Source organism: Berghia stephanieae, chromosome 3 (assembly GCF_034508935.2).
Source record: "Berghia stephanieae isolate SIO BIC M18660-M18661 chromosome 3, UCSD_Bste_1.3, whole genome shotgun sequence".
Lineage (NCBI taxonomy): Eukaryota > Metazoa > Mollusca > Gastropoda > Nudibranchia > Aeolidiidae > Berghia > Berghia stephanieae.
This window is the reverse complement of record NC_088362.1, coordinates 18,834,986-18,858,985: the sequence shown is the minus strand read 5'-3', so window position 1 is coordinate 18,858,985 and position 24,000 is coordinate 18,834,986. Positions and strand designations below refer to the sequence as shown.

General features: G+C 38.0%; 1 protein-coding gene across 2 annotated transcripts in view; it reads right to left on the bottom strand.

Annotated features, from left to right (window-relative positions):
- Positions 1–3,283: 3,283 nt before the first annotated feature.
- Positions 3,284–24,000, bottom strand: part of LOC144967285 (transmembrane protein 45B-like) — a 52,901-nt gene continuing 32,184 nt past the window's right edge. For both annotated transcript variants that reach the window (XM_078904339.1, XM_078904338.1), the window contains exons 2-5: positions 15,160–15,874; positions 8,835–9,072; positions 5,812–5,976; positions 3,284–3,657 (exon numbers count right to left, since the gene is read on the bottom strand). In XM_078904339.1, coding sequence (XP_078760465.1) covers positions 3,393–3,657; positions 5,812–5,976; positions 8,835–9,072; positions 15,160–15,421 — 930 coding nt within the window. In that variant the 5' untranslated portion in view covers positions 15,422–15,874 and the 3' untranslated portion in view covers positions 3,284–3,392. The remainder of the gene's footprint in view (positions 3,658–5,811; positions 5,977–8,834; positions 9,073–15,159; positions 15,875–24,000) is intronic.

Here is a 24,000-nt window from a genome sequence, read left to right as displayed (position 1 = left end):
AAACAATCGTAAAAAAAAAAAGACAAAAAAAAACAAAAACAAAAAAAAAAGAGAACTAAAAACAAAACATAACAAAACATAAAAAAAAAAAACAAAAACAACGTAAAATAACAAAGACAATAATGACTAGTTAACATTGAAAGTTTTTTCTTTCCATGACAGTGTAATACAAATTACAGATGGAGGAGAAGGGAGTTGGAGGGGGGGGGGGGTGGTATCACTGTATAAAAATACATCAATAAAATGCTATGAATATTGGGTATAGTTATAAGTTTTTGACAGCAAGGGAATATGGAGAGAAAAAAAAAATTGCTCTGAGATCACCAATTGGACTAAATATAAATATAGGATTTTTAAAACATCAAATAACGGAATTGTAGAAATATTCTCTGAAATACCTCATCGTATTGTAATATGAGTATATATGCTATAAATAATAATAATAATAATAATAATAATAATAATAATAATAATAATAATAATAATAATAATAATAATAATAATAATAATAATAATAATAATAAAATAATTACAATTACAATCATACTGAAAATGATACAATCCATCAGATCATACCATGGTATTGATAATGATACAATCCATCAGATCATAACATGGTATTGATAATGATACATTCCATCAGATCATAACATGGTATTGATAATGATGCATTCCATCAGATCATAACATGGTATTGATAATGATACATTCCATCAGATCATAACATGGTATTGATAATGATACAATCCATCAGATCATAACATGGTATTGATAATGATACATTCCATCAGATCATAACATGGTATTGATAATGATAAATTCCATCAGATCATAACATGGTATTGGTAATGACACAATCCATCAGATCATAACATGGTATTGGTAATGACACAATCCATCAGATCATAACATGGTATTGGTAATGACACAATCCATCAGATCATAACATGGTATTGATAATGACACAATCCATCAGATCATAACATGGTATTGGTAATGACAATATCCATCAGATCATAACATGGTATTGATAATGACACAATCCATCAGATCATAACATGGTATTGATAATGATACATTCCATCAGATCAGAACATGTTATTGATGATACATTCCATCAGAACATAACATGGTATTGATAATGATACAATCCATCAGATCATAACATGGTATTGATAATGACACAATCCATCAGATCATAACATGGTATTGATAATGATAAATTCCATCAGATCATAACATGGTATTGATAATGATACATTCCATCAGATCATAACATGGTATTGATAATGATACATTCCATCAGATCATAACATGGTATTGATAATGATACATTCCATCAGATCAGAACATGTTATTGATGATACATTCCATCAGATCATAACATGGTATTGATAATGACACAATCCATCAGATCATAACATGGTATTGATAATGATAAATTCCATCAGATCATAACATGGTATTGATAATGATACAATCCATCAGATCATAACATGGTATTGATAATGATACATTCCATCAGATCAGAACATGTTATTGATGATACATTCCATCAGAACATAACATGGTATTGATAATGATACAATCCATCAGATCATAACATGGTATTGATAATCACACAATCCATCAGATCATAACATGGTATTGGTAATGACACAATCCATCAGATCATGGTTTATGTCACAATCAATTAGGTCATAAAATGGCATTGATAATGATACAATCCATCAGGTTATATATCACGGCATTAGTAACAATACAATCCATCGGATTATAACATGGTATTGATAATGATATAATCCACCAGATCATAACATGGTGTTGAAAGTGATGCAACCAATCAGATCATAAGATGTTATTGATATTGATACAACTCAACAAATCATAACATGGTATTGATAATGATACTATCCATTAGATCAAAACATCGTATTGCTAATGAGACAATCCATCAAATCATAACAATGTAAAAATTAACATTTTTTTACCATAATATATTAATATTAATTGATATCGTAGTAGTTTCTGACTCGAGAAGACATTTCTAAAATACATTATTCATATTTCTGATAGAACCAAAAGGAGTAAACATTTTGGGCGGATACCCTTCGTCAGCTAAAATAGAAAGCACATATCAAAAATACAAAAAAAACAAAAAAAAAAAAAACAAAGAAACATTATAGAGAAGGTCGTAAATTTATATCAGAGCCATCTTCAGAGTTTTATCTGATTTTAAAGTACTCTACACATTACACAGTCATGTCTCGATAGTCCGAACACCTCTATTCTGGGTTTACCCAATAATCCGAACATATGCTAGCTAGGTGAATTTTGGATCTCAAAATACTCGAGCTTTTATAAAGCGCTTTACAAGCCAACAGCAACACGAAACATGTGGGACGAGACATGACGCCTGTTACTATTTTTCTTCCCCGACAGATAGAAAACTGTTAACGTCCAAGTACTCATTTTACCCCTGAGTAGAGTGAGATAATGTGGGTAAAGAGCTATTTCCAAGGATTCAATTATGCGCCGCTCAAAGCGGGCCTCGGACCCCGGACCTTCCGATCCGAAGGCAAGTCCCATACCACAAGACCATTTTTATTCTTTATTCGAATACAAGGATTGATGATTTCACCGTCCTCATTTTATCAATAATTCGTAACTATTTCTCGGGAAGAGGGTGTTTGGAATATATCGAGGCGTGCCCGTAAATGCGACCTCTCGCCTCAAAACGGTATTATGTCGGAATGATGAAGACGCTGAAAATCGAATTTATTGCCAGAAATATCCGACTTTCAATGAGTTTGTATGTTTTATTGAATGAATTGAATGAATATCGTATCTTAGAATGATAAATAGCAATAATTCAAATTTCTCACCAGTTTAGCTTTAATTTGACGTTTTGATATCTGGTTCATCTCGACATAATATCGTTTAGAGACGATGGGTCACAAATGAGATAATAAAAATATGAAAGGCGGACGGGGATAAAGCTATGTATTTTTGAATTATCGAAGTAAATGGTAGTTTGGAGGATGTCTGAAAAAATAACAATACAACTTTTGAAACACGTATTATAATATTATTATGAGAGAGATGACTTCGTACAACTTCAGGGATGAATAACATAAATCAATAGACATTTTGACATAGTAATTTAATTATCATGATCGTCCTTATCATCATCATCATCATCATCATCATCATCATCATCATCATCATCATCATCATTATCATCATCATCATCATCAACATCATTTGCGTCAGGCATCATCAATTTTCTTTTTTTCTTTTCCACATGTTTAGATGTTTACCAGTTCACACATAAATCATTTGCTATAATCTATACAACTGACATTTTACACAAAACTTTTCTTACAACCGATTCAAGGCGACAGCATCTGTTGCTTTTCAACTGGCTTTTCATATTCAATGTCGCTGTCCTCGTCATCCTCATCATCTCTGACCCTTAAAATACTGTATTCTCCGTGGTTGGAGTGGGCTCCGCCACCGTTCTCACCCCTGCTGGTTAGTGTCTTCATGGAGACACCATTGCCATTCTTGCTGATGGGACCATGGACGTGTCTGTACACACAGGACATCAACATCATGAGGCAGAAGAGAAACAGGAAAAGGCAGGCACAGTGCCAACTGGCGATAAGTAGAAGAGGAAATGAATTATAACAAGAGAACTTTACCATATATATATATATATATATATATATATATATATATATATATATATATATATATATATATATATATATATATATATACATATATATAGTCGTCAATAAAACTTGAGCTTTTTTTGGGGGGCTTATATGTAGCGCAATACCCACTAATTGTGCTCAAAGCGTTTTACAAAGGGTCCCAAGCCAACAGAAACTATTAACAAGGACTCAACTTTGGGCTGCTCTAATATATATATTAGAAGCAGTTTGGTTTCAGAATCAGTTCTTCTTTCCATATCGAATAAAAAAAAGGAAATAACAATGACATGACTTGAACATGGGGCAGCGTGGCTCAGCGGCACGGTCTTTGCTTCGTACACGAAAGGTACCGGAGTTCGATCACTCGCCGCTGCATTGTGTGACCTTGAGCAAGTCACATTGCCCTAGCTCAATTTTCGGCGCTGCACTACGGTTGACGCCTGGGTTATTCCAGTCTTCCCTTGGAATAGACCCTAGAGACAGATTTTCCCCTTTGGGATGAATAACGCGAATTTTATTCTATTTTATTTATCTATTTTATTAGACACTACTAGACGCACGTAAACCAATCACAGAGTATCTTATTTTCAATTGATCGCCCTCAGATTCCTACTATTAATACCATCCGGAATACTTTTTCGGTAGAAGCGATCTTCCATCTAAAGCAGGAGACATACAGAGAAAAACGATCGCCGCGCACCTTTCGTCGCTCGTCATTCAGATAAGCTAACAGCAAATTAATTCATAACCCACACACGCAAAAATTACGAGCGATATAATAATAATATAAGCAGCTGAAGTTTCCATTTCATAGTCCGTCAAACGGAAGGAGGTCTGTGGAAGATCAAATATTTGAACACCTGGATATCATTCGAAACGACTAGCATATGTGACCCCTCGCCACAAAACAGTATTATGTCGGAATGATGAAGACGCTGAAAATTGAATTTATTGTCAGAAATATCCGACTTTCAATGAGTTTGTATGCTTTATTGTATGAATAGAATGAATATCGTATCTTAGAATGATAAATAGCAATAATTCAAATTTCTCACAAGTATAGCTTTAATTTGACGTTTTGACATCTGGTTCATCCCGACATAATACCGTTTAGAGACGATGGGTCACATATGAAAGATGACTCATAATCTCCTTATTGAGTGGCGAGTGGCAAATATCCACTAAACATGCTCAAAGCGCTTTACAAGGGATCCCCGGCCAGCAGCAACACATAATATGCAAGAAGAGACAAGACGCTTGTGCTAGGCGATAATACAATTTTTCCCTGCCTTAATGGCCCTGTTAACGGCCAGGTACTCATTTTACACCTGGCCGGGTAAGGTGCGATTAAAGAGCCTTTTTCCAAGTACTCAACTATGCGCTGCTCATGGGACTCGAACCCCGGGACATTCCGATCCGAAGGCGAGTGTCATACCACTAGACCACAATATAGCCGCACTAAATGCGTCCAATAAATGTAATAAGCAAAGTCGATAACTATTATGACCATAGTTTTGATTGTGACGGTTTGTTGCGATGCGAAAGTAAATGATAATTTTTCACAAACTACTTAATTACAGTATTTTATTCTCCTTGGCTAGGTAAAAATAACTCAATATAATAATGTTCCAAAGAAATTACTGAGTATTTTCCCTTGTCAATAAATATACTATTTGTGCGGCGATGTGGTCTTGTGGTATGGACACTCGCTTTCGGATCGGAAGGTCCTGGGTTCGAGCCTCACTGGGCGCATAGTTGAGTACTTGGAGAAAGCTCTTTACTCGGATTCCCTCACCGTACTCAGGTGTAAAATGAGTGCCTGGCCGTTAACAACGTTGTCCCCGTCCGGAAAAATTGTAACATCGCCTATCAGGCGTCATGTTCCGTCCTAAATGTTAAATGTTGCTGTTGGTGGTCAGGGACCCATTGTAAAGCGTTTTGAGCACATTTAGTGGATATTTCGCTATATAAAAACTCAACATTTAAAAATTCAAAATATTCCTACTATGGCTTATGTCCAAATCTTCCAGCAGTTTAGTATTAAACATTAGCTCCCCTGTCAGGATAATTATTTTTTTCTTTCTCCACCAACCTGAAGTAAAGCGTGGTTTTCATGATGTCCTCGTGACTGTTGGAATCCCAGACTTTATTTTTCTTGTCATGGCCATACAGAATGATGCCCACGGCCCAGAACCAGGTCCCCTGCAGCATCGTCAAGTAACATCTAGACAACGTCAGCACCATGGATTTCTGGAACCTGGGTCAAAAAAAAAAAAAGAAGAAAAAACAAAAAGAAAACATTTGTGACGAATTCTCTCTCTCTCTCAAAAAAAAAAAAAGGGTTTCATATCGTCCTACATGTTCACTGTTGAATTGCTGTTGGCTTGCAACCCATTGTAAAGCGTTTTGAGCACGTTTAGCGGACTTTGCATCACCCCCCCCCTTCAATAAAATCAGTTCAAAATGACTAAGAAATAAAAAAAAAATGTTAGTTGCCGATACATCATTATTATTATCATTATGATGATGATAATAATAATAGTAATAGCAATAACCGCTCTCATTACATATTGACCAACATGCTATCCAAAAATATACACACCATTCAACAACTGTTGGATGATCTACGACCATTTAATACCAATCCTATCCATCTATAATAGGCTTCAACAGTCATGACGTCACTTCCCTCGTAATGACGTATAGTAACTTAGTAACTGAATCTAAACTATCGGAACAATGGCGGACGCCCCTATGAAATATTTCTCCGACGAGCATCAAAGTGTATCCAGAGGAGAAAAATACTATAAAAATGATCATGTTTTGACTTTTATACATTCTGATCACATGACACATGAAACAGTTATAGCCAGCATGAAGAATAAAAAGTACCAATTTTTGTTTTGTTTAGAACCACGCTGCTCGCCGTTGCTGGGCGACGTGACATCAGACTATTGAATCCAATTCTGTTTCTACGTAATCGTAATCGCACCTCGAAAACCCATTTCACTCACGGCATCGATCGCTCACATTTTTCTATTATATAAATGATCATTTACAATGATGGATCCTACCAACCCATCTCCTATTATTGTCACTTTAACCTCACTGTTACCTTTCCGCCTATTCTATTATGTATCTACAAAGCTGGGCCTCAATTCCCAATGGGACATCTCTGCCCTGCTCTGACAAAACGCATTTTCTATTTTTGATTTTGGATATAAAATGTTTCTTTAAAGAAATTACAACGAAAAGAAACAACAAACAAATATACAACCCCCTAAAAACGTTAACAACGTGAATACTTAAAAAAAAACAACCACTGAACGTGCTCAAGACGCTTTACAATGGATCACAAACCAACAGGAACACTTAATATGTAGGACGAGACATGACGCCTGAGAAACGGACAATAACAATTGCTCGCTATCCTTTGGATAGAAAGCTAGTCTGTTGCAAAATCCTTTCCGTCAGATCTAATAGACCGAGTTACCCAATCATTGCTGGGTGGACAGGGGGTCAGAAAAAAAATCGCGACTTTACCCGGGATCGATCTCGGTCCCTTTGCTTGTGAAGCGAGTGCTCTCCCAACTAAGCCCCTATCGGACCCCCTACCCCCCCCCCCCCCACCGACCCACCCACCCCGTTGTCGATATTTGAAATATAACGTTCATAATTTCTTCTCGCCAAATTGATAATGAATTGATTTGTCAGAATAGAGACAGCTTTATCCATGTTTAATTAACACGACACGCATTTTCACGGTGCGGCTTGTCATACGTGACAGCCTGCTCGTATCACGAACTCGTATCAATCGCTTGCAAAAGCTTTTAATTTATATTGCATGGTTAATAATACTTAATACCCATACAAATTAAGTAAAACAGTAACCGTATCAGCACGGTATCCTTGAAAACATTTCTTTATTTTTTTTGATGCCATGTCGTCAATAAAACTAACTTGAGATTTTTTTTTGGGGGGGGGGGGGCTTCTATGTAGAGCAATATCCACTAAATGTGCTCAAAGCGCTTTACAAAGGGACCCAAGCCAACAGCAACTATTAACAAGGACTCCCCACTTTGGGATGCTCAGAGGGATTCTTAATCGGAGATCTACCTGTCCGAAGGAAATTGCCATAACACACAACAAATGCCCACTAGCCGAACGGGTCGTGAGAATAAAAGAAGGAAGCAACTTATTTCATTGTCACAACTTTGGTACCACAACAAACTTGACTATGCGGCTATGTGGTCTAGTGGTATGACACTCGCTTTCGGACCGGAAGATCCTGGGTTCTAGCCTCGCTCGGCGAATAGTTGAGTCCTTAGAAAAGACTCTTTACCCACACTCTTTCATCGTAGTCAGGTGTAAAATGAGTACCTGGCCGTGAACAGCATTGTCTATGCTCGAAAAAAAAATTGTAATATCTCCAAACAGGTGTCATGTGTCGTTCTACATGTTACGTGTTGCTGTTGATCAGGGACCATTTTTAAAACACCTTGAGCACATTTAGTGGATATTTTATTTGCATTGCCTTTTTCACCCTGGGTCAGGATAGAGGCCACACACAGACAAACAGTTTCCATCATCTATCCTGGGCTAACTTTAAAATAAATTCGTTCCATGTCTGATCACTGCACTATATAAAAAGCCCCATCTCAGGCTCCAGCTCAAAAGAGCAATTTTTCCAATGATCCTCGAGTGTTCACGTAAAAAGACGCTTGCTTCACATCTCGTAATATTAATATATAAAGTAGTCCTTCAGAGCTATTAGGTGCATGATGCTTAGCTATAGTATCCCGGTTTCTGTAACGTGAAACTGACGATAGCAATTGCTTGCTACACTTTGGATAGGACATTAGTCTATCAAAAAGTACTTTCGGCTAGATCTAAACGACCCAGCTACCCAATCATTGCTGGTTGGACGGGGGGGGGGGGGGGGGGGGATCGTGAAAAAAAATAATCTTATCTTCACCCAGGATCGATTTCGGTCCCTTTGCGAGTACTCTACCAACTGAGCTATCGGGATCTCCCCCCCCGAGTAATTTATATATATATATATATATATATATATATATATATATATATATCTATATATATATGATAAACACTTACTTGCTTTCCAATATTATGGAGAAACACTGCAGGAAAATAACATAAACAAGCAATTTGTGGATATGAACGTCCAATGGTGGTCGACCATGGAGGTGGTTGGCAAATAACATCCCTTCAATGCCAACAGCTAGCGCCATGGCGATATAGTCCGTCCCTGGCGGAAGGGTCGTTCCATAGTACATCGCTATGTCGACCACACCGGACATAGCGAAGAAGAAATACATCGTGGAATGCTGGACTGGGTGATGGAGGAAGAATATCATGATATTAATAACAATATTAATAGTAATAATAATAATAAAATATAATAATAATAATAATAATAATAATAATAATAATAATAATAATAATAATAATAATAATAATAATAATAAAATAAAAAATAATAATAATAATAATAATGACAATAATGGATAATAATAATAATAATAATAATAATAATAATAATAATAATAATAATAATAATAATAATATATAATATATATAATAATATAATAATAATAATAATAATAATAATAATAATAATATAATAATAATATAATATAATAATAATAATAATAATAATAATAATAATAATAATATATAATAATAATAATAATAATAATAATAATGATAATAATAATAACAACAACAGCAACGCGAACAACATGATCATGATTATAACCATAACCATAATCCTTATTATGATCATCATTATCATTTTCATCATATGCGTCATCATAATTCCATTTGTTCATCCCCAAGAGGAAATGTTTCTTTAGGGTCTATTCCAAGGGAAGACTGGAATAACCCAGGCGTCAGCCGCAGTGCAGCGCCGCAAAGTGAGCTAAGGCTATGTGACTTGCTCAAGGCAACACGGCGGTAGTCGAACTAGGTAACTTTTGGGGTACGAAGCAAAGACCATACCGCTGAGCCACGCTGTCCCATGACATCATCATCATCATCATCATCATCATCATCATCATCTTCATAATCATCATCATGATCACCAGTCATCATCTTCGCCAGCATCCCTCATTAATCTCGATCCCAGTTGGTTATTACTATATAATACATAACAATCGTCTCACAAGGTATAGCCATAATGGGTCATTCCAGAGGCTCTCCTACTTAGCGATTGTTTTTTCTACGACATTACAGATAGAACGAAGTTGACTTCACTCCAGTCTTTGTTTTTTTATTTTTGCCATGCATGGTTATGAGTAATTCTCACTTAACTGCATTATCCAGGCTATAAAAGTTCATGGTTACACAGAGTTTTTTGTGTGTTGGTCTGTTATACTTCCGGATGGCAATGTTGTGAGCTTTTAAGCCAAGCACATTCTATTTACAAGATTCTCCCAAAAAAGTGGGGTGTGTCTTTTTTACGAAACCCGCCGAAACCCGCCGAAACCCGCCGAAACCGCCGAAACCCGCCGAAACCCGCCGAAACCCGATGAAACCCGACGAATCCCGACAAAGTTATGGGAAGTAGGTGGCTGTGGGGAGTGAACCTAGAACTCAGGGAAGTGTACACCATTGGGGAGTGAACCTGGGACTGGGTTTCGGCGGGTTTCGTAAAAAAGAACCAGTGCTTTTTTACGAAACCCGCCGAAACCCGCCGAAACCCGGCGAAACCGACAATATACAGCAAAGTTATGGGAAGTAGACAACTGTGGGGAGTGAACCCGAGACTCAGGGAAGTGTACACCAGTCGGGAGTGAACCTGAGACTAAGTTTATCGGCCGGTTTCGGCGGGTTTCGTAAAAAAGAATTAGTGCTTTATTACGAAACCCGCCGAAACCCGCCGAAACCCGACAATATCCGGCAAAGTTATGGGAGTTTGGCAACAGTGGGGGGTGATCCTGGGAGTCAGGGAATTGCACACCAGTGGGGAGTTAACCTGGGACTGTGTAAAAAGGATATCAGTGGGAAATAAACCTGGGACTAAAGGGACATGGATACCATTGAAAGTTGAAGCCGGATATGGGAATTGAGTACCAGAGGAGAATGAACCTGACACTATAGAAGGTGGGCGCCAGTGGGGAGTGAACCTGGGATTCAGGGAATTGCACACCAGTGGGGAGTTAACCTGGGATTGTGTAAAAAGGATATCAGTGGGAAATAAACCTGGGACTAAAGGGAGATGGATACCATTGAAAGTTGAAGCCGGATATTGGAGTTGAGTACCAGAGGAGAATGAACCTGACACTATAGAAGGTGGGCGCCAGTGGGGAGTGAACCTGGGACTATGTAAAAAGGATATGAGTGGGAAATAAACCTGGGACTAAAGGGAGATGAATACCATTGAAAGTTGAAGCTGGATATGAGAGTTTGGTACCAGAGGAGAATGAACCTGACACTATAGGAGGTGGGCGCCAGTGGGGAGTGAACCTGGGACTATGTAAAAAGGATATGAGTGGGAAATAAACCTGGGACTAAAGGGAGAAGGATACCATTGAAAGTTGAAGCCGGATATGGGAGTTGAGTACCAGAGGAGAATGAACCTGACACTATAGGAGATGGGCGCCAGTGTGGAGTGAACCTGGGACTCAGGGAAGTGCACACCAATTTGGAGTTAACCTGGGACTGTGGGAGATGGATAACTGTGGGTATCCGAGCCGAACTATAGGAGTTGGCTACCAGAGGAGAATAAACCTGACACTATAAAAGGTGGGCGCCAGTGGGGAGTGAACCTGGGAGTCAGGGAATTGCACACCAGTGGAGATTTAACCTGGGAATATGTAAAAAGGATATCAGTGGAAAATAAACCTGGTACTAAAGGGAGATGGATACCATTAAAATTTGAAGCTTGGTATGAGAGTTTGGTACCAGAGGAGAATGAACCTGACACTAAAGGAGGTGGGCGCCAGTGGGGAGTGAACCTGGGACTATGTAAAAAGGATATCAGTGGGAAATAAACCTGGGACTAAAGGGAGATGAATACCATTGAAAGTTGAAGCTGGATATGAGAGTTTGGTACCAGAGGAGAATGAACCTGACACTATAGGAGGTGGGCGCCAGTGGGGAGTGAACCTGGGACTATGTAAAAAGGATATGAGTGGGAAATAAACCTGGGACTAAAGGGAGAAGGATACCATTGAAAGTTGAAGCCGGATATGGGAGTTGAGTACCAGAGGAGAATGAACCTGACACTATAGGAGATGGGCGCCAGTGTGGAGTGAACCTGGGACTCAGGGAAGTGCACACCAATTTGGAGTTAACCTGGGACTGTGGGAGATGGATAACTGTGGGTATCCGAGCCGAACTATAGGAGTTGGCTACCAGAGGAGAATAAACCTGACACTATAAAAGGTGGGCGCCAGTGGGGAGTGAACCTGGGAGTCAGGGAATTGCACACCAGTGGGGAGTTAACCTGTGAATATCTAAAAAGAATATCCGTGGGAAATAAATCCGGCTTCAACTCCCAATGGTATCCATCTCCCTTTAGTCCCAGATTTATTTCCTACTGATATCCTTTATACATATTCCCAGGTTAACTCCCCACTGGTGTGCAATTCCCTGACTCCCAGGTTCACTCCCCACTGGCGCCCACCTTTTATAGTGTCAGGTTTATTCTCCTCTGGTAGCCAACTCCTATAGTTCGGCTCGGATACCCACAGTTATCCATCTCCCACAGTCCCAGGTTAACTCCAAATTGGTGTGCACTTCCCTGAGTCCCAGGTTCACTCCACACTGGCGCCCATCTCCTATAGTGTCAGGTTCATTCTCCTCTGATACTCAACTCCCATATCCGGCTTCAACTTTCAATGGTATCCTTCTCCCTTTAGTCCCAGGTTTATTTCCCACTCATATCCTTTTTACATAGTCCCAGGTTCACTCCCCACTGGCGCCCACCTCCTATAGTGTCAGGTTCATTCTCCTCTGGTACCAAACTCTCATATCCAGCTTCAACTTTCAATGGTATTCATCTCCCTTTAGTCCCAGGTTTATTTCCCACTGATATCCTTTTTACATAGTCCCAGGTTCACTCCCCACTGGCGCCCACCTCCTATAGTGTCAGGTTCATTCTCCTCTGGTACCAAACTCTCATATCCGGCTTCAACTTTCAATGGTATTCATCTCCCTTTAGTCCCAGGTTTATTTCCCACTCATATCCTTTTTACATAGTCCCAGGTTCACTCCCCACTGGCGCCCACCTCCTATAGTGTCAGGTTTCTCTCTCCTCTGGTACCCAACTACCAAATCCGGCTTTAACTCCCAATGGTATCCACCTCCCTTTAGTCCCAGATTTATTTCCTACTGATATCCTTTTTACATAGTCCCAGGTTCACTCCCCACTGGCGCCCACCTCCTATAGTGTCAGGTTCATTCTCCTCTGGTACCAAACTCTCATATCCGGCTTCAACTTTCAATGGTATTCATCTCCCTTTAGTCCCAGGTTTATTTCCCACTCATATCCTTTTTACATAGTCCCAGGTTCACTCCCCACTGGCGCCCACCTCCTATAGTGTCAGGTTCATTCTCCTCTGGTACCAAACTCTCATATCCGGCTTCAACTTTCAATGGTATTCATTCTCCCTTTAGTCCCAGGTTTATTTCCCACTGATATCCTTTTTACATAGTCCCAGGTTCACTCCCCACTGGCGCCCACCTCCTTTAGTGTCAGGTTCATTCTCCTCTGGTACCAAACTCTCATACCAAGCTTCAAATTTTAATGGTATCCATCTCCCTTTAGTACCAGGTTTATTTTCCACTGATATCCTTTTTACATATTCCCAGGTTAAATCCCCACTGGTGTGCAATTCCCTGAATCCCAGGTTCACTCCCACTGGCGCCCACCTTCTATAGTGTCAGGTTCATTCTCCTCTGGCACCCAACTCCTATAGTTCGGCTCGGATACCCACAGTTATCCATCTCCCACAGTCCAAGGTTAACTCCCAATTGGTGTGCAATTCCCTGAATCCCAGGTTCACTCCCCACTAGCGCCCACCTTCTATAGTGTCAGGTTCATTCTCCTCTGGTACTCAACTCCCATATCCGGCTTCAACTTTCAATGGTATCCATCTCCCTTTAGTCCCAGGTTTATTTCCCACTGATATCCTTTTTACACAATCCCAGGTTAACTCCCCACTGGTGTGCAATTCCCTGAATCCCAGGTTCACTCCCCACTGGCGCCCACCTTCTATAGTGTCAGGTTCATTCTCCTCTGGTACTCAATTCCCATATCCGGCTTCAACTTTCAATGGTATCCATGTCCCTTTAGTCCCAGGTTTATTTCCCACTGATATCCTTTTTACACAGTCCCAGGTTAACTCCCACTGGTGTGCAATTCCCTGACTCCCAGGATCACCCCCCACTGTTGCCAAACTCCCATAACTTTGCCGGATATTGTCGGGTTTCGGCGGGTTTCGGCGGGTTTCGTAATAAAGCACTAATTCTTTTTTACGAAACCCGCCGAAACCGGCCGATAAACTTAGTCTCAGGTTCACTCCCGACTGGTGTACACTTCCCTGAGTCTCGGGTTCACTCCCCACAGTTGTCTACTTCCCATAACTTTGCTGTATATTGTCGGGTTTCGCCGGGTTTCGGCGGGTTTCGGCGGGTTTCGTAAAAAAGCACTGGTTCTTTTTTACGAAACCCGCCGAAACCCAGTCCCAGGTTCACTCCCAATGGTGTACACTTCCCTGAGTTCTAGGTTCACTCCCCACAGCCACCTACTTCCCATAACTTTGTCGGGATTCGTCGGGTTTCATCGGGTTTCGGCGGGTTTCGGCGGGTTTCGGCGGGTTTCGGCGGGTTTCGGCGGGTTTCGGCGGGTTTCGGCGGGTTTCGTAAAAAAGACACACCAAAAAAGTGTCTAAAATTGTGACTTCAAAGATAATACTGTCTGAATAATCGTTTGTCTCAAATATTATTATGTTTTTGTCACTTGCCCCCTCCCCTCTCCCTCCCGCCGTACAAGATGGAGCCAAAGAAGTATGCAACTATTTTACCCTTTGAAGACTTAAATAGATACTATGAATAACAACAACAACAACAACGACTACTACTACTACTACTACTACTACTACTACTACTACTACTACTACTACTACTACTACTACTACTACTACTACTACTACTACTACTACTACTACTATTGCTACTACTACTACTACTACTACTACTACTACTACTACTACTACTACTACTACTACTACTACTACTACTAATACTACTACTACTACTACTACAACAACAACAACTATACTACTACTACTACTACAACAACAACAACTACTACTACTACTACTACTACTACTACTACTACTACTACTACTACTACTACTACTATTACTATTACTTATATAACGTATTTCTTAACAATAAACTAGCAACTTACTTATTCCCATGCTGGGATGGGGAAGATTGCAAATGATTTCTCCAAACATTCCGGTAGACGCCAAAGCAACTTTAAAAAATCCCTCAACAGGAAGTGACGCAAGTCTACCACATGCACAAGGGAACCCGAAACTGGCTGTGGAAACATACTTTTTGTTGGCTTTTTGATACATCAGATACCTCCGTATCGAACAAATTGCCCACCAAACACCAAACAGCAAAAACATAGAACCTGGTATCATATGACCTTTTAGATCTCCCATGACTGGCTTTTGGAATCACCCTCTCTTGGCGTTGTATTCGAAGAATGGAAATAAAGATCCTTTATCTTAAACACAAGAATAAAGGTTTTCGATGCTTTGATTTCACGTCAGGCTTTTAACCGGTAACATCAAATATTGAATCAAGTATTTTAGAATCTCGGTGAGTGTGGGGATCGTTGAATGCTGTTTCTTACACGATGAGGAAATTCCTTCAAAGAGAATCAAATACAATTAGCTGATTTATTTCAAAGAACGAACAATAAAGACGGAGTTCCTTTACTTTATTATACTCTTCATCGGCGTCAGTTCGATTCAATTGTCAGGACCACGACATTGCAATTATTGGGAGTGTAAGTATCGAGGAAAATCAATAGTATGTTTCCTAAGACAGCGATCACCAATCAACATCCACAGCGAGTCCCAAGAATCAAATATCACAACACAGAACCAAATCTGAAAAAGAAAAATAAAAGAAATATTAAAATAAAAATAATGAATGAATTATACAAAGAAGGTTTGTTATTTAGTGTGAACAAAACGGATATTACAGGAAACAAGATCAGAGATGAATTTAACTTCGCAGACTCACAGTGAACAATGCATGGAGAGTGGATAAGTACCTGACTGTAGGCAGCGATGGATACTGTACAAATTGTTTTGTGTGTTGGTACGTTATATCCAGGAGCTGGTGGATGTTGTTAGCTTTTTGGCTAAAATAGCATAGAATCAATAGAAATTAACCTCAAATTTGATATTTGTGACTGTAAAGTCAATTTTTAGCACCTAACTCATACCTACATAAAACCGCTTCGACGAGATGTGATTAAATCGGCTATGTGGTCTTTTGGTATGACACTCGCTTTCGGAGCGGAAAGTCCTGGGTTCGAACCTTGCTCGGTTCAAAGTTGAGTCCTTGGAAAAGACTCTTTACTCACATTGTCTCACCGTACTCATGTGTGAAATGAGTACCTAGAAAAATGTATTAACGCCTAACAGGAGTCATGTCTTGTTTTTTATGTTACGTCTTGCTGTTTGGTCAGGGACCTTTTGTAAGTCGCGTTGACCACGTTTAGTGGATAATGCCCTATATAAAAGCTCAAATTTTTAATATTTAAAAAAAAGTCTCCCCCCCACAAGGATTATTCTTAACGCCCTCTACACACGGGACTCAAACTTGTGAGTTGCGAGCCGAGTGTCTCACCATAACACTATGTCTCATTTCCTGTTTCAATAAAACACATCAAAATGTCATCATAAATAAATACAAAACGGAAATTATCCCAGCGGAATACAAATGCTTTTGACACAAACATAAAGTTGTGAAGTAACCCTAAACAACATGATGAGACAGCGGAGGGTATGATGGAGAGAGAGAGAGAGAGAGAGAGAGAGAGAGAGAGAGAGAGAGAGAGAGAGCGTAAGAAAGAAGAACTAGAAAGAAAGAAAGAGAGAGACAGATAGATAGATAGATAGATAGAGAGATAGAGAGAGAGAGATAGAGAGAGAGAGAGAGAGCGTAAGAAAGAAAGAATAACGAGAAAGAGAGAGATAGAGAGATAGAGAGAGCTAGAGAGAGAGAGAGAGAGAGAGAGAGAGAGCGTAAGAAAGAAAGAAGTACGAGAAAGAGAGAGAGATAGAGAGAGCTAGAGAGAGAGAGGGAGAGAGAGAGAGAGAGCGTAAGAAAGAAAGAAGAAAGAGAGAGAGAGAGAGCGTAAGAAAGAAAGAAGAAAAAGAAAGAAAGAGAGAGAGAGAAAGAGAGAAAGTGAGAGAGAGCGTAAGAAAGAAAGAAGAAAGAGAGAGAGAGAGCGTAAGAAAGAAAGAAGAAAGAGAAAGAAAGAGAGAGAGAGAAAGAGAGAGAGAGAGAGAGACAGAGAGAAAGAAAGAGAGAGAGAGAGAGAGAGAGAGAGAGAGAGAGAGAGAGAGAGAGACAGAGAGAGAGAGAGAAAGTTAATAGAGCGGATAAGAGAATCTAATCGGCTTGAAAAAAAAAAAAGGGGGGGGGGGGGGGGTGGTAAATTTCGTTCAAATTGATTGTTCTCAACGCATTGCTGGTATTATATAATATTAGAATTCATAATGCATTTCAACATGAAAACGAAGCATAAGTTTTTTGAAAATAAAGAAGATAAATTGATTTCGTTCATTAACATAAAGTTGGGAATCTGACATCACATTTGAAAAGAAAAAAAAAAGACTTTGCTTTCGGTTTCAGTATCGTTTTTATGAGAACAATAACAACTTGTTAAAGATAGAAAATGGTTCATCCAACATTCATAGTTCATTATTCTGTATTTTGGTAAAGATAAACGAGTTAATGGGGGGGGGGGGGGGGGGCGGAATTATGCAAGGAGCATATATTAGCAGGTCACATAACCGAACGCTGCTGTAACATAATGGTTATGGAAATATTTTGTGTTGGGTTGATAGTATTTCCATTGCAACATTGAGCCCCTTACATTTTTGATTATCAGACCTGTAAATTAGAAGTATACATTGGGTTTGTGTCGATGAGTACTTATTTGCAGGTCTGATAACCCAAAATGTTGAGGGGCAGTTTGGGTCTAATTATTAGGAAAATCCTTCAAAAAGTTGATCTTGAGATTTTAGGGGAAAACGATATTTTATTATCTTAGAAATAATATCATTGAAGTCCAACTTCTTAAAATAGACTATAAAGGCACGAAATACACAGTCGAAAAGGGCGATAAGAAAAGTGTGAAAAACGGAAAGCTATTTTGCTTATTTTATCAATGTCGTTTTTCTAACGGTATGGGATACTGTGTCAAACGTTTCTCATAATATATTCAATACAATTTTCTGAAAATTTCCACAATTATCACAGAGATCATGTATTAGGTCACCATAGAGAGAGTTTTTTTTTATAATTTATGTGCATTTTGAATTATAATCCAAATTATGAATTTTTAACATCAATTTTGTCATAATATTTTGATTCTCAACTTTATAATGTTCGAATAAAAATTCTATAAGCTAAAGCTGTAAAATCTCTCTATGAATGTCAAAGTGAAACTAGGCTGCTAGAAGCTGTGGACTGTAAAAAGTAATAAAACAAAAATGAATATAACAGTTTCAAAAAAGAATAAAATACCAAACACGGAACGTTTCGGGCTCAAAACCCTTCTTCAGCCAACAACAAAAATCAATAAAGACATAAATACATTACTAAATTCCAGATAGATATTTTTTTATGTCCTCTTTGGAAAGTAAACAAACCAAAAAAGGCATTCGATATTTATTAACTATGGAGTTCCAAATTGAGCGGAATTAAAACAAAGTATAACATTTTGGTGCGCAAAAAAAACAACAAAATGGGAAATCGCGGGTAGAATTAATAGACATAGAAATAGGTGTAAAATGTATCCGTGAAATCATTCCAATGAAGCGGTGAAAATAATAATCCAAAGCTAGAGGTGCGGCTATGTGGTCTAGTGGTATGACACTCGCTTTCGGATCGGAAGGTCCTGGGTTCGAGCCTCGCTCGGCGCATAGTTGAGTCCTTGGAGAAGGCTCTTTACTCACATTCTCTCACCGTACTCAGGTGTAAAATGAGTACCTGACCGTTAACAACGTTGTCTCTGTCCCCAAAAAATTGTAATATCGCCTGACCGGCGTCATGTCTCGTCCTACATGTTATGTGTTGCTGTTGGCCAGAGACCCGATGTAAAGCGCTTTGAGCACGTTTAGTGGATATTGCTCTATATAAAAGCTCAAGTTTTTATTTTTTATTTTTTAAAATGAGCCAGTAAAATGGAGAGAAAAAAATAAAGTGAGTAGATGTGACTCCAAGGGCCGAAACGTTGTTTGTTTTGTGTTGTTCCCTTATATATGAGTCACATACTCAGTTTATTTTTTTCTCTCCAATAATCCAGAAGCATGACAAATGTACAATAATCCTTAAGGCATGGAGTGATCGTGAATGTGAACTAATCTTGACAATATCTATCTACTCCAACGATGAATGAAATAAGTCAAACCTGAGAAATAGAGAAGTCCGAAACACCTCAGTGGCGACAGTTTAGTGATATTCCAGTCTAGTGTTGGGTGAGTTCTCGGGGGTTTAAACATACAAGGGTTTTTAATCAGATGTGTTTTCACCAAAAAAAATGCTGTTTTTTAAAATCTATAATGACGATACAGAATGATTAAAACCGCCCAATATAGGTAATTAAAAAGTTTTTTTAGAGAAAAGACCCAAACCGCCCCTTAAAGTCTGATTGTTGCAATGGAAATATTCGCGTCCATTCCAAAAATGTTAAAGCAAAATACAAAATAGACAACTTGATCTATAAACAAAAACCACCCAAAAACAAAAACAAAACAAAAATAACAAAACAAACCCCACCAAATAACAAAACAAAACAAAAAAAAACAACAAAACACATAAATGCACACACACACACACACACACACACACACACACACCACATACAAACAACAATTAAAAAAACAACAACAACAAAAACAAAAAAAAAAAAAAAAAAAAAAAAAAAAAAAAACAAAAAAAAAAACGGAGCCCAGTCAATTGGACGAGATATCTTTTTGCATGCACACCAGTTTCAAATCTTGATGATTGTGTCTATTAGGGCAGGTCGACCCGCGAATCAGTACAAGCCCCAAATCCACACGCTTAAGAGTGCGTCACATAAAACCTTTTTGTATATTTATATTACGGCTAACTGACGTTTTTATGATCAGATAGATGATCTTGAACTTCACAAAAAAAAAAAAACAAAAACAAAAAAAAAAAAAAAAAAAATAAAAAAAAAAATAAAAAAAATCATACCAGTCATTATGAATTATACACTTCGAAATATTGTTATAGATGAAGCCAACCATTTGTCACACACTCTTTTAATTTGCACCGCTATAATAGATCTAGCAAATCGATTCTGTAAAAATATATTGTCCTCTATCACTCGTGCACAACTTTTGATTTTAGTGATAAGCAGAGATGTTAAAATTGTCGTTTGCGTAAGTGTTTTGTCAGTAAAATAAATATTAAAAGCTTTTAAAGCCTATTTCTCATTCTTGTACGGATTTGGGGCTTGAAACTCGAAGCTTGCCCCAAATTCGAAATGTTAATCCAAGTATCCAAAAGATCGCATTGATTTCAAAATGTCCGCATTTACACAGGGCATATCCGCTAAATAGGATTCTAAAAACAAATATGGATTCAAAACACCGTTTCAATACGTTTGAATAACCATTACTATCATCCCTTTTTTGTTACATTAATCTGTCTGTCGTTTGATAAAGGGGTTATCCGAAACGTCCATGCCATTCGTCTTTTTACATAGGCGCATAGTGTTAGGCCAACCCGTGTACGAGTTTGGGGCAAGAGTGTATGGGATTGGGACGAGGGGGTTTGGTAATCTATTTTGGTTTTTTTTTTTAAACCATGGTTAATCGATAATATCTCACACGTAATTACAACAAACCAATCAACAAACGTCAAATAATTGAGTTTCTCAAATAGTGCATACTTTAGGCCAACCCGTGTACGACTTTGGGGCAAGAGTGTATGGGTTTGGGACGAGAGGGTTTGGTAATCTATTTTTTTTTTATACCATGGTTTATCGATAATGTCTCACACGTAATTACAGCAAACCAATCAACAAACGTCAAATAATTGAGTTTCTCAAATAGTGCATACTTTAGAAAAACAAACCTGCAGTTTGAGCTGTTAGAATTTGAGCGACGTGTTTTTATTTGTAGGTCTGATAGCCCAATTCGTGATGGGCTCATTGTTGTAACGGAAATCAAAAAAAAAAATAAATACGCAAAATATTGTCCATTACAACAATGAATGTTAAACTAGGCCCATACGGATTTTCGGGTGTCAGACCTGCATATATGTACACGTCGAATTTGATGTATAGAAAATCGTACGAAATTGGAGCGACCTACTACTGTCAAGACAGCCTTGTCTTGTACTGGACAGCAGATGGGAAGAGAAAGCGGGGAAGACCCAAAGAAACCTGGTGAAGGACCATGGAGAAAGAATTAAAGGAAGCAGGCCTGTCCTGGAATACAGCCACCGCAAAAGCAGTCGATCGCAAAAAATGGAGATGTCTGGTGGATGCCCTATGTGCCTCAAGGCCCGAAGAGGATTAATCAATCAATCAACTACTGTCATGTCTACTTTATTCCTTGTTCCTATTGAAATCCAAGCCAGATAACAAGTAATAAATCTACAACAAAAACGTTCAACGAGCGTCTTTTTTGCATTTTATAAAACTGAAGATCATATATTCCCTTTTATATCATATTATTATCAGTAACAGGACTTTAACTCTTTCCTTACCAGCCATTTTCAGGATTTTCCCCACAACTTCACACCCAACAAACACCGAATAGATTTTTTATCACTCAAACACAACAGCAGTAAAGTTCTTGCGATAAATACTTTCTTTAGCAAAACATGCTCCAAACACACTGTTTAGTTTCTTTAAATTTTATGGTGTACAAGAGGAATTTGAATAAGAAAAATGTTGGTTGTATCGTAACGAATGTGACGATTTTCCTATAGTTGGCAAGGAGAGGGTTAAAACGGACCACGTATTCCTCATGTGCCCATAAAACATAGGTAACAATATATTATTTGACATCACAAACTGCATATCATTCATCGAGATAAAAATATCAAAAAGGGAAAAACAGATAAAAGCATAGAAGAAAAAAAATATCCATGCTTATCATTGACATCATATTATGAATGCTCGGTCAGTCATATATTATGTATTTTTAATCTAAAAAAAAAAGAAGCTTATCAGGGGCATTTTCAAATTTCCTTAATATCTTTCAGAGTCAAATAGACGCAACTATGTTGCTTAAAGCCCGCAGAAATAAATAACGATAAAAAAGTAGTCATCAGATCCTTTAGGCCCATAGAGCTGGAGTTTATCCCGGTTTCTATAGCGTGAAACGAACAATAGCAATTACATGTTACCCTTTGGATAAGACGTTAGTCTATCGCAAACTACTTTCCGCCAGATCTAGCAGACCCAGCTACCCAATCACTGCTGGGTGGGCAGGTGATCAGAAAAAAAAATCTCGACTGCCCCGGGATCTATCTCGGTCTGTTTGATTGTGAAGCGAGTGCTCTACCAACTGAGCTATCGGAACCCCCTTTGACAAGATGAGATCGATCCCGGGGCAGTCGAGATTTTTTTTCTGACCCCCTGCCCACCCAGCAGTGATTGGGCGGTAACTGGGTCTGTTAGATCTGGAAGAAAGTGGTTTGCGATACACTAGCGTCCTATCCAAAGGGTAGCAAGCAATTTCTATTGTCCGTTTCGCACTATAAAAACCGGGATAAACTCCAAGCTAGCTCCATAGGCCCAATGGCTCTGAAGGACTAATCGTGTCAACATTTCTTAAACACAAGACTTCCATCTAGGTGGTGAAAAATTATATGCGTAGCGGCTATGTGGTCTTGTGGTATGACACTCGCTTTCGGATCGGAAGGTCCTGGGTTCGAGCCTCGCTCGGCGCATAGTTGAGTCCTTGGAAAAAGCTCTTTACTTACATTCTCTCGCCGTACTCAGGTGTAAAATGAGTACCCGGCCGTTAACAACGTTGTTTCTGTCGGAAAATGTAATGTAATATCGCCTAACGTCTCGTCCTACATGTTAATTGTTGCTATTGGTCAGGGACTCCCTGTAAAGCGCTTTGAGCACTTTTAGTGAATATTGCGCTATAGAAAAGCTCAACTTTAAAAAATCGTAACGAGGAAAAAACAAAAACAACCAAGGATGCTATTTTATCTTCCATTTTATGTCTTTAACGACTCGTCAACTGTACTGTGCCCCCAGGAAAAAAACATTCTAGATGACTGTGTGAAAAAATATTAAGGGAATAGTTAGACTCAATCACGAAATTCCAATGATTAGATATTGGCGTTTGATTTCACAACGGAAATTTTTTTTTAGTTTCGGATTATATAATTATTATTGATTGAATATTGAATTGGGTGGGAAAATATTTTTTTCAACTCTCAATATCATCGCAAAACCACAAAAAAAAGAGTTTCACTTAATTCTGGCATGAAACAGTTATAGGATGTTGAATGTTGCTTTACATTACACACACGCACACACACACATACATACATACATACATGCATACATAGACACACACATATATATATATATATATATATATATATATTTATATATATATATTACTCATTTAATAATGCTCCGAATTGTTAATTTATTGAGCACTGTCAGAACTACAGGACATCCATCAATAATAATAATAATAATAATAATAATAATAATAATAATAATGATGATGATAATAATATAATAATAATAATAATAATAATAATTAATATAATAAAAAACAAAAAAAAAATAATAATAATAATAATAATATAAACATAATAATATAATAATAATATAATAATATAATAACAATAATAATAATAATAATAATAATAATAATAATAAAACAAAAAAAAAACATAATAATATAAAAATAATAATAATAATAATAATATAATAATAATAATAATAATAATAATATAATAATTAATAATATAATATAATCTCATC